The sequence below is a fragment of the Manis pentadactyla genome, chromosome 1 (genome assembly GCF_030020395.1).
Source record: "Manis pentadactyla isolate mManPen7 chromosome 1, mManPen7.hap1, whole genome shotgun sequence".
Taxonomy (NCBI): Eukaryota; Metazoa; Chordata; class Mammalia; order Pholidota; family Manidae; genus Manis; species Manis pentadactyla.
In genome coordinates, this window is record NC_080019.1 from 12869085 (window position 1) to 12880519 (window position 11435).

At 54.9% G+C, this 11435-nt stretch overlaps 1 protein-coding gene across 6 annotated transcripts; it reads left to right on the forward strand.

Annotated features, from left to right (window-relative positions):
- The first annotated feature begins 4400 nt into the window (after positions 1 to 4400).
- Positions 4401 to 9149, forward strand: DOK2 (docking protein 2). Of its 6 annotated transcripts, none has more exons than XM_036888877.2 (6): positions 4401 to 4861; positions 5593 to 6120; positions 6363 to 6450; positions 6784 to 6852; positions 7310 to 7494; positions 8035 to 9149. In XM_036888877.2, the coding sequence occupies exons 1-6, from the start codon at positions 4799 to 4801 to the stop codon at positions 8653 to 8655; spliced, it is 1554 nt and encodes a 517-aa protein (XP_036744772.2). In that variant the 5' UTR covers positions 4401 to 4798; the 3' UTR covers positions 8656 to 9149. The 6 variants fall into 6 exon arrangements, with proteins under 6 accessions (XP_036744772.2, XP_036744773.2, XP_036744774.2 ...); XM_036888879.2 differs by having other exon boundaries at positions 4676 to 4861; positions 5839 to 6120; XM_036888878.2 differs by lacking the exon at positions 6784 to 6852 and having other exon boundaries at positions 4669 to 4861.
- Positions 9150 to 11435: the final 2286 nt, after the last annotated feature.

Here is an 11435-nt window from a genome sequence, read left to right on the forward strand (position 1 = left end):
TGACTGAAAGTCGTGGTTGGGGGTGCCCCTGTCCCAGAGGAGCCCTTGGGGGTGCCAGACACTCAATGGTCACTTCCCAGGTTCCAAAGGGACATGTAAGTCGACTATGAAGGGGAGACTCACCAAATCGAAGGCCGGTGTTGGGCGTGAAGACGAGCGACCAGGGAAGTGGACGGTGAGCCCGTGGAGGAGGATCGGGCAGTGAGGGTTCCCAAAGCAGCTCAGGTTCCTGGAGGAAGAGCAAAGTCAATGGGAGAGTCTCATCTGAAGTCATGGCACCAATGAAAGGGTATCTCGTCGCGACCCTCCTTACCCAGAACGACTCAGGAGACACGGGCCCATGCAAGAGACTTTATTATCTGAAGGAGAAAGTGGCTGCCCCAGACGGGGGTGGGGAGAGAGAGAGAGGGAGAGGGAGAGAGCAGTGGGACAGAGAGCAGAGAGGTGGGGAGAGAGAGCGAGCAGAGAGCAGAGAGAGAAAGGGAGAGAGAGCAGGGAGAGCAGAGGGACAGAGAGAGAGAGAGACAGACACAGAGAGAGGGCAGCGGCGTGGTGCCTTTTATTGTGGCGGATCTGCTCAGCCTGTTGCCCTGGGGGAGTGTCCGGATGTTTAGAGACAAGGCAGGGTAAGCCCAGCAAGCCCCGGCATAATTCTCACCAGCTTATGTGCTTGAGACCATGGGGCAAATGGAGGATAAATTACTATATTCTTACACGGAGGCAGGGGCTTTTTGAGTGTTGCTTTTGGGAAGCCTTTCCCCCGAGATGTTCTGGTTTTGTTTTGTTTTGTTTTTCCAACGACCTTTCAGTTCCTAATAATTAGTTCTCTTGGTGTATCTATCAGGGATCGGGGAGTCAGGGGCTTGCTACCTTGGCCTAGCAGCTGCAGTGGTATATTCTTGGAGTCACAATTCAATGGCAGTTTTCCATTTCCCCATTTGCCTGATGAGGTAGAAGTAACAGTTCCCTGTGGGCCAGGCCCAGATCCACTCCCTCACCAATCCTCCTCCCCATACTTGTGTCTCCCTCTGTCTACTCTGAGTAAATGGTGCACCATTCATCCAGTTGCTCAAACTAAAAACCCAGGAGTTCTCTTGATTCATAGTATCTCCCCCACATCCAATCCACTTGCAAGTCCCATTTAATCTAATATGTATCCTTCCCTTAATCTCCACTGCCAACTGCCAGTCCAAGCCATCACCATATTTCTCCTGCATTATGGTAATAGATTCCTAACTAGTTTTCCTGCTTCCTGTCTTGCCCCTTGGTAACCTATTTTCCATAGCTGCAGAACATTCTTTTACAGTCATAAATCAGATCATTTACACTCTTGCTTAAGAATCCTTACATGACCTCCCATTGGATTTAGAATACATTCCAAATCTTTGCTGTGGCCCAAGGGACCTTGTGATATGACTTCGTCTCTGCCATGCCCATCTTGCTCACAGTGCTGTGGTCACTCTGGCTTCTTGGAGTTCCTCAGATCCACGGTATTTCTGCCTCCGGGCCTTTGCACTTGAAGTCACTTCTGCTTGGAATGTTTTTCCCTGTCATCTTTATGTGGCTGGTTCTCTGCTGTCATTGACTTCTTCATTCAGTTATAATCTCCTCAGAGGGACTTTTCTCACTACTCAGCTGAAAGTTGTCCCCTGACTCCATCACTGTCTTACTTCAGCACTGACCACTGTCTGCTAAAACTATTTATTTACATATTTATTCTTTTCATCTACAGTGTCTCCAACTAGAAAGTGACCACATGAAAATAGGGATTCTGTCTTCTTTATGCTATGTCCCTAGTACCTCTGCTTGGAGTAGATGCTCAATAAATAGTTTTAGAATTAACTTCTTTGTATCACAGTCTATTTCTAGGGTATGCATAGGGCTCATATGAGAACATAAAGTGTTTGAAATGTTACCCCAAAGTTAGGTAACGTTAATTGTTCTGTTATATGATAAGCCCTTCCTCTCAGTTTCCAGAACTGGGTTTGTCTTGTCTTAGTACTGGGAGAAGTGATATACTCAATGGAGAAAGGGTGACGACTAGGAATTCAAGTTGAGAGATTGATAACTGAACACTGGAATTGGGGAGGCAGGGATGGGATCGTCTGTGACCCCCTCTTCACTGATTTCTTTGTTGACCCCTCCATCCTTCAGCCCCATGCCAGCTTTATGCCCATTCCATATCTTTTCTCCTGTTGGGTGCTCAGAGCCACCCCTTGGGCAGCTGCTCCACCTATCCATCACTTGGGGGTTACCTAATCTGCAAGCCTCTTCTGCTCCTTCCTGTTTTGCCCCCCAAAACAAGCTCCCAAGCCCTTTGTGTTAAGGATTAGTTGCTAATGACTGATGAGAATAGTAATAAAACGTTGCAAAGTTCTTGGAGCTGTGGTTACTGACCTGTGTGGTTCCTCACTCCTGCTGAGGGAAACTGTTGTGTAGGAAAGGAGCCAGATGGCTTATACTGAGGCACAGGTGAGGTGGCGGCTGTCCCTTCTTTTCCAGTAAAAGCACAGAGAAGCCGAGGGGCACTCTAGCCCCCACCTGTGCTTTAATACAAACCACTGGGTCCCTTCCCTTTATGCTTTCTCTTCCCACTGTTGGTGCCTGGGTAACCAGCCCCTGTGCTGTGTCTTGGAGCTAAATGTTCCAGGTGCCTTCTCACAGCGTTTGCCTGTGGGCAGGCAGAAGGTACGAATGTTAGGCTTCCACTGCAGTGTCCCTGCAAGTCCTGCCAGGGTAAGTAGGAGGGGCTGTGAAGGGTCTTGCTCTTAGTACATTCCCGTTGCCCTATTTTCTGGGGGCAACAGCCACGGGAGGAGACTCCAGCTGCCCTTGGCAAGGGACGTTATGGCACTGTCTGGAATACCTAGGGCTCAGGCCTCCAGGTTTAAACAGCTTTTAAGTAATCTGGTAAGCTCGGGTGCCCTCCTGTGGTTCTGGGTGAGATGTGTCCAGTTTGCCTTAGGGGAAGGCCATCAGAGCCAGGGAGGGGACATCCTCTGTTGTCCTGCTACTCCGAGTGAGGTCTGGCCCACCCACCCCCAGCAGCACCAATGTCTCTGGCCTTGCTCAATGCGTGCTGTATCAGAATCTGCACTTTTAACATGATCTGCATGTTGAAGGTGAAAGGCCCTGCTCTGGCAGCCCCAAGGATGGCCTGAAAAGCCCTTCTCTTCCTGCTCCCTAAGGAGAGGCTGATGTTGGCCGAAGACCACACAGCCTCTCCTTAGGGACTGGAGAGACAGAATTAGCCACGTTCCATTTCCACACTCCTAACCACTTCCTGAGAAACTTTTCTCACTCCAGCATCCTTGGTTCTCCCTTGGTCTCTGAATCAACCTGTTCAAACCCAGGCAGCAGGGCTGAGGGCCATGAGCTGCATGTGACTCAGCCCTGTCATCCCAGAGCTCACACCGTTCGTTCTCTAAAGCTGTTCTGGTAAAGCACATGGCTTGTAGAGCAGAGGGCCTGAGCACTGCACTGCTCTGCTATCCTCCCCAAGGCCACTGAGAAATGTCCAGGTTATGGAAACACCCATTGTGGCTTTACCCCCAGTATGCTGGTCTAATTCTCCAGCTCCCCCAATATTTCTGCACCGTGCCTACATCTGATTGATTCCGTAAACCATCTGGCTCTAAGTTAAATACTCTCCGGAGAGCTCAGATTTCCCTGAAGCAATGTATCTCCTTGCATGGAGTCTGGATTCCACTTGGGGGCCAGCAATAAAAAAAAAAGTGTTGAATTAAAGATCAGGAGCCCTGGGAATTTTTCCTCTGCCCCCAGGACTCTTCTTGTGGCCTCAGGAGAGTTGCAGGCAGGTGTGTTCATAGCCGCCATTCCTTCTTCCAGGGGTAGGTAGTGTGGCTGGTGAGACTGTGCCTGGAAGTTTTGGTAACTAGGAAGCATTTATTTTTTTTAGTGTAAGAAAGTGCAATTGTAATTTAAAAAGATAATCTCCCGATGAAACTCAAGTATCTTTGTAATACTCACAAAGGCTGGAGAGGAGGTGAACTGTTAACAGTGCAGACATGCTCTGAGGGCACAGGATGTTTCAGGGTGGAGATGCCCATGCTTCTAGACTCTCGAGGTGGTGTGAATGTGTGCTGTTGTCCAGGGTAGGGGGTGCACTTGCTGAGTGGAATAGTTGCAGCTGTGTGTGCAACTACGAGCTCCAGTGTGTTCTGTGCACCAGGTGGTGTGTATGGCTCAGCTCTTACTGAGTTGAGAGACTTTGGTTCTGGTTTGGTGACCTTGAACATGCCTCTCAAACCTTCGTGGGCCTCGGTCTCCTGATTTTAAATCAGGGAGCTAGGCTGGTTGATTTCTAAGCTCTCTACCAGCTGTGTCACGCTGACCCTCCAGCTTGAGTGTGGGGCCTTTTGCTATTGTTTCATGGTCACATTTGGTTTCTGGGTCTCTTGTTCCAGTGAGTCAGCGAGTTCTTTTTGGTGACTCCTCACCAAAAACAAAGACTCCTTTTTGATGACTTCTGTACCTAGGTTGTTGCTCGCTGAAGAACTGGAAGTTAGCTTTTGGGAAATCATCTCTTTCTGAAAATGTAGGAAGTCTGAGTGTGAAACTTGCTTATCACACACACACACACATACACACACACGCGCGCAGTAAGAAACCACGAGGCCTATCTGCCTGTCGTCATCAAGCAGACTAGAATAGTGTAGAAAACTCTAGGCAGAGAGGAAATGAACTTGAGAGAAGGGGGAACACAGGCCGTAGAGAGGAGAGAAGGAGGTGGGAGTGGAGGGAGGGCACGAAGTGGGGGCTCCGCAATGGTGGGAGGATGGAAGAGGCAGCAGTGAGGCAGGGCTTCCTGTACCTTCAGCAGCAGCAGACTTTCGGAAAGGTAGGGGGAGCGCGGCCGTGCTGGGGCTGGGCATGGGGGCTGGGGAGCTGCTAGAAGTTCCTGGGGAGGAGAGGGAGCTCCGGAATGCTCCAAAAACCTTATGGGATGGCGGGGACCATGTCACCTACCAAGGTAGTCCAGAGTTTAAGCACTCTTAGCAGCCACCTGCCTCCCCAAACAGGCCCCAAATTGTGCTCTTGGCTGGCGGTTGTCTGCCCAGTGGGGGAGGGAGTAAAGGGCTCTGACTGTCTCTTGCTTCTCTTGCTCTATGGTGGCTTCTCACAGGGACACCTTGGGGGGGAATGGAAGGACAGCAGAGGAGATAATTGGGGATTGCTGCAGACATTCCTTTCCCATTTCCCACCCAGCGGGGTGTGTTTGGCTAGTGTTAAGCTTGAGCTGGGTCTTCAGAGCCAGCGCCCCAGTGTGTCCAAACTCCTTCCTTAGCCTCTGAATGAGGAAGCTGACCCACGCCAGGCCTCCTCTCACAGCCCAACCTGTCAAGGTTCAGGAGGGTGGACTGCAATTCCTGGAGATAGGGCCTTCCCGGGAGCTCACGCAGCAAGAGCGCTAGTCTCCAGCAGGGGCCTCAGGCAGCCTCCACACCCTTTTTGGGGCTTCAGAGACTCACAGACTTTCTGCCTCTCAGCTGGGATCCCCAGCAGTGGGCCTGCCCAGCCTCCCTGCTGCCTGCCTCCATGGGGCTCATTACCGGCCTTCTCTGCCTTCAGCGGGCTCCCTGCTTGCCGCTGCAGGCTCTGTGTTTGATTGCTTGTGGCACATTCCCAGTGCTCTCTGATTCCTCGGGCCCCGTTATTCTCTGCCTCCCTGGGTCTCCCGTGGTCTTGGCTTCTCCCTCCCCATCCCTGCGTGCTGCTGTCCCTCTCCCACGGCCCCTCCTCTCCCCTTTGGTCACCATCTCTCCATCTCTGGGCGGCTCCCTCTTGGCACCCTGCCTGCCGTGCACCTGGGCTCAGAAATGGCGTCGCTTCGGGGCTGTGCTGTATGGACATTCGGGCTGCGCCTTGGCCCGGCTGGAGCTCCAGGAGGGACCAGAGAAGCCGCGCAGGGGAGAGGCTGCCCGGAGGGTGATCCGCCTCAGTGACTGCCTGAGGGTGGCGGAGGCCAGCGGGGAGGCCAGCAGCCCACGGGACACCAGCCCCTTCCTCCTGGAGACCAAGGAGCGCTCATATCTGCTGGCGGCCCCCACTGCAGAGCGCGGTGATTGGATGCAGGCCATCTGCCTCCTGGCCTTCCCCGTGAGTCACCCAGGGGTGCAGGAAGGGTCGGGCGTGTGCGGGACTGGGGCCCCTGGTACTTGCTGAGGACGGGTGTTGTAAAAGCCAAGGTTGGGCTGCTGGGCCGGTTCCTTGGTGGAGGTGGGGGGACCTAATCCAGAAAGCAGACAGGGGCAGCAGGTGATTGTGCCCTGAAAAAAGGCCCTGACCAGAGGTGGGGCTTGGGATTGGTGATGATGGTGAGACCCTGGCCTCCTCCCCAGGGCCAGAGGAAGGAGCTGTTGGGGCTGGAGGGGAAGGGCAGCCGGCCCTGCATGGAGGAGAACGAACTGTACAGCAGTGCAGCCACAGGTACGGGGGCCGCCTGCCTGGGGTGTGGTGAGGAGGAGGTGCAGCCGTGGGGGCAGGGGCTGCTGCAGGGAGCCTTCCTGCCTGTGGTTGCCCCCAGCCTGGCCAGCCCTCTTATCGGCCTCCCTGCACTGCTTCCGGGTGCGGCCCAAGGTGGGGGTGCCTGGCCTGCCTGGAGGGCCAGCCCTTCACCTGTGGCTCTCTCCCTCTTGCCCAGGTGCTGCTGGTGGTTGGGGGCAAGGCTGAGGGTCAGTGGAGGTGCTGCTCTTGAACCCTTTGTTGTTGGGAACCGAGCAACTGTCTGAAAAAGAATGGTTTTCTTTCTGTGGATTTAAGGTGTCCTGCGGCAAGGGAGCTTTTTGCTGACAAGGCAGTTTTCTTCTTGCAGCCTGTCTGGCCTGCTGGGTGTGTGTGTGGGGGGGGCAGGCAAGCACGGGGGTATCCAGGCTTCAGACCACAGAGAGTACTGGATAGCAGGGGCAGTGGGCAGGTGGACCGAGAGCCGCGAGGACAGGGTAGCACACTTGGAGCTGTGACGCTAGGACTGGGGAGGCAACCGAATCGGGGCGAGAGATGAGATGGAGAAGACAGGCTGTGGCTCTGGCAACAGGGGCAGGAAGGATGTGGGCACACGGTCGGGGTGCATGTGGCTAGGGCACAGTGCCTGTTAGGGTAGGGGGTAGAGTTGCATGGCATTTTAGGGAGTATGGCCTGGCACAGAGCAGCTTATCCTTCAAGATGCAGGCTGTGCGGTCGTGGGCCCGTGGATGAGGCTGCTGGCATGCTCGTTCAGAGCAGGGCGGAGTTGAGGCCACCCAGTTCCCATTAACTGCCTCCTCCTCCTGTCGCCTCCCCTCCCCAGGGGCCCCCCTCAAGGAGTTTGCTGTGACCATGAGACCCACAGAAGCCAGCGAGAGGTGCCGGCTCCGGGGGTCTTATACCCTCCGGGCTGGGGAGAGTGCCCTGGAACTGTGGGGTGGTCCCGAGCCCGGCGCCAAGCTGTACGACTGGCCCTACAGGTTCCTGCGGCGCTTTGGGCGGGACAAGGTGAGCAGGGACTGCAGGAGGGCAGGTTGAGAGAAAGAGTGAGGAAGAGAGAGAAGAGATTGTCAGGGAGGGAGCGAGGGGTAAGGGGAGACGGAGAAGACAGACACAGAGGATGGCAGAAGAGGAGCTGAGAGACTGTGGGAGAGGAGAGGGGAGGGAGGGAGGGAGGGAGGGAGGGAGAGTGAGTGTAAAGAAGGGGCGGGATCGCGCATGTGAGATGGGAGAGAGAAGGTAGTGGAGGTGACTGAGAAGAGGTGGAGAGAAGTCAGAGGGGTACGTGGTGGTCACTGAGGACGAACGAGCGCGGAGCTCCTGTGCCAGAGGGGATGGGAGGGAGAATGGAGGAGAGGAGCAAGGCCTTGGCTGGTGAGGAAAAAAATATCGGGGCTGGGGAGGGAGGAGACACAGCTTGGGAGAAGCCTTGGGCAGTTTCTGGATGAAGGAGGTTGGAGGTGACAGGTTGGTGGCTGGAGTTGTGTCCAGGAGAAGCAGCCCTGCCCTGTGGCCTGACCAATAATCTGCCTTCCCCCCTCCACACAGGTCACCTTTTCCTTCGAGGCAGGCCGGCGCTGCATCTCTGGAGAGGGCAACTTTGAGTTTGAAACCCGGCAAGGCAATGAGATCTTCTTGGCCCTGGAAGAGGCCATCTCTGCCCAGAAGAACACCACCCCTCCTGGGCCCCAAACCCAGCCAGCCACAGTCCCCACGGAGCTGCCCCGGCCGGAGAGCCCCTACTCCCGGCCCCATGACTCCCTGCCGCCACCGTCGCCCACCACCCCAGTGCCCAGCTCTCGGCCGCGGGGCCCAGAAGGGGAATATGCAGTGCCCTTTGATGCAGTGGCCAGAAACCTGGGAAAGGGCTTGCGGGGCATCCTGGCGGTCCCTCCCCAGCCCCCGATTGACCCTCTGTATGACAGCATTGGGGAGCACCCACCCCCTCAGCCTGACCACATATATGATGAGCCTGAGGGAGTGGCTGCCCTGTCCCTGTATGACAGCCCGCAGGAGCCCCGACGTGAGGCCTGGAGGAGGCAGGTTGCAGCTGACAGGGACCCCAGTGGTCTCCAGCATGTCAGCCCAGCGGGGCAGGACTGCTCTGCCTCTGGCTGGCCACAGGGAACTGAGTATGACAATGTCATACTTAAGAAAAGCCCAAAGTGATGGGGGGGCAGATATGTGGACTCCGTCCAGCAGGAGCACCGACAGCGCCCTGTGTGTACCAGGGAGGCGCTTGGAGGCTGGTGAGGAGGGCAGGGAAGGCGGACCTCCCCTCAGTTTCTGCTGGTGGCTCCCCCTGGCCACTGCACCCCAGCAGCCCCACTGTGCTGCTTCTGGAACCTGTAGGTTTGGCCTGCCTCAGTCTGGAATCGCCCCTCCCAGGGCCTGCTGTGTGAGTCACTATCCCAAAGCAGGAAGAATGCCCTGACGAGACCAACCCTCCTCCTACTCTTTCCCACTTCCTCTTCTTTCTTTCCCTGGGCCTACAGGGAGCCTTGGGCATTTAGATCAGAGGACAGAAGGATGTCAACAAAGTGCCCTGGGTCCTTGGCTTGTGCAGGCCTCCCACCTGCCGTCCCCCTTGGGGAACAGCCCTAGCTTCGGGCATGTGGGGGATGGCTGCAGCTTCCTGTGGCATTAAACATTTCTGGAATGTTCTTGTGTGACATGATGCTGTGGGGCAGGGATGGGACTCTCATAGCCCCAGGAACAAGTGTTCCAGCTGGCAGCCTTGGTATTTCCTCTTCCAGCAGCAAGGGCCTGGGCTGGGCTGGGTCCCTTGCATCTGTCCATAGTGTCAGAGGTCTGTGAAATCAGGGCACCCTGGGAGAGATGTGCAAGCACCTCTAACCTTTTGTTGGCCCTAGCTTAGGTTCAGAAAAATTGGGAAGTGGGGTACAGGTGGGAAAAGTAGGACTGGAGGAAAGGAAGGGCTGACTGGCTGCTCGCTTGCCTTGCCTGACACTAGACCTCTTGTTCTGTAAATGTGGGGGTTCTGCCATATGGGTTCTGAGAACCTTCCTGCTCTATGATCTCTGCAGGCCATTGGCATCCATTTCCCCACAGAGAGTTGGGTCCAGGAGAGCCCTGTGTTCTTATCTTCCTGCATTCATGGAAATGGGAGTCAGTCTGTTTCTGCTCTGAGCCAGTCCAGCCAATATAATAGAGCACGGTTTGTGCTGTAGACCGCCCTGGCCCCAGATGCTTACAGCCCAGAGGCACAGATGTCTATCACAAGAGGGGTCATGGTGCCATACACCTTTTGGGCAGAGGAGATGTTTGCTGGGGGACTGAGAAAGGCCTCATATGGAAGGTGGCATTTAAGGTGGACCTTCAGGTGTGGGAGGGAATTTGATGAAGATTAGGGGGTGCAAAGGGAGAATACTGGGTAGAAAAGTGAGCATGCTCAGAAAAGAGCTCCACATTCAGAGTGGAGAGGACACCACCTGGTTGGGAAGGCAAATTCCGACCATGTTGTGGAGGGATTTGTACCTAATTAGAGGGGCAGGAGGAACAACAAGGCCTTTGAGCAGAGAGCCCCATAAGTGCTGCCCATCAGGGTGAGAACCCCAAAACCCTGTGGACAGTGGACTGGCGTGCTGGTGGACAGTGGTGTGGTGTGGCTGAGTTGGAAGATGTTCAGAAAAGACTGGGTTCAAAAGACGTAGAGATGGAGCCTGCAAATCTAGGAGTCATTAGGGTGTCAAATGCAGAGATACAGGGTTTCTGGAGATTCAGGTTTTGTGAGGAAGATGAACTTAGGTTCTGATGTGCTGAGGTTATGGCTTCATGATATCCAGCCAGACAAATCCTAAAAGCAGCTGGAAAGGGTCTCCAGAGCTCGGAGGGAAATGAGATGGAGACCTACGGACTGCCTGCAGCCACCCAGGTGTGTTGTGCTCTAAAGCTTTATCTTGATCTGTGCAGTGCCTTAGCCCCGTATTAAAGGTATTTGAGGCAGTAGACAAACAGGCTGGACACAGAAGGGAGGCCTTCCAGGAGCCTCGCCTCTTTTGTTGGTGCCGGTGGGCTGTCTCTGCGGCCACCCTCTTATTCCAGCCTCTGCATACACTGGAGGCAGGAAGGCCTAATGCCTCTGAATTTCAGTTGCTCCCTCTCCTAGCCACGGGTGGGGTGGCAAGCTCTTAGGCAAGGATGCCCGGTTTCTTTTTCCATTAGGGAGCATTTGGGGAGACGGCCCAGCTAAGCCCAGCAGGGGGCAGTGTTAGCCTGTGGAAAAGGCTGCTGGGGGCTTAGCGGCTGCCGGGTGTAGGGGTTTGGTCTAGGAGATAACTTAAATATTTACTACCCCAAAGAATGGAGGATACGTTCAGGAATCTGCATTTCAGAGCTTGTCCCTTCAGGTCCTCCAAATCCCACTTGGAGACCTGTGGACCCTGCCTTCTAGAGGGTGGGACCCTAAGCTGAAAATTGCCCCTCTCCTCCCCTCTCTCCTCCCTTCCCCGTCGGGATCCAGGGACTTCTGAGCTTTTCTGTTCTGATGATGCTAGCTTTGCTCAAAAGGGAAGTGGTAGATTGGGGCCCTAGGGAAAGGTGGGGTGAGGGCTGGCGGGGCAGGGGGAAGTGAAGCATTTGGGGAAGTTGCGAGGAGTAATGAAAGTCCTTGAGATCGTTGTTGAGGACCCTGACTGTGCTGTCACAGTCCCTCTCAGAAAATGTGATGGGCGGTGGGTCATCCTGCAGAGAACCTGTAGGCACCAGTGCAGCCAGCGTCAACCGTATTGTCGCCTGTGACATGTGCACTGCTCCTCTGTTAGTGCCATGTAACAGCCCCACCGGAGGCCTCTTTCCCCCTGTGGAGCTCACATGCAGAGTGGGTATGCAGGGATGTATAAGGAGTGGGTTAATGAAGGGACCAGCCTTAGGGCTTAATCTCCTCCAGCAACACAGAGGTAAAGTGCTCCTGGAGGTGTTTCTATGCT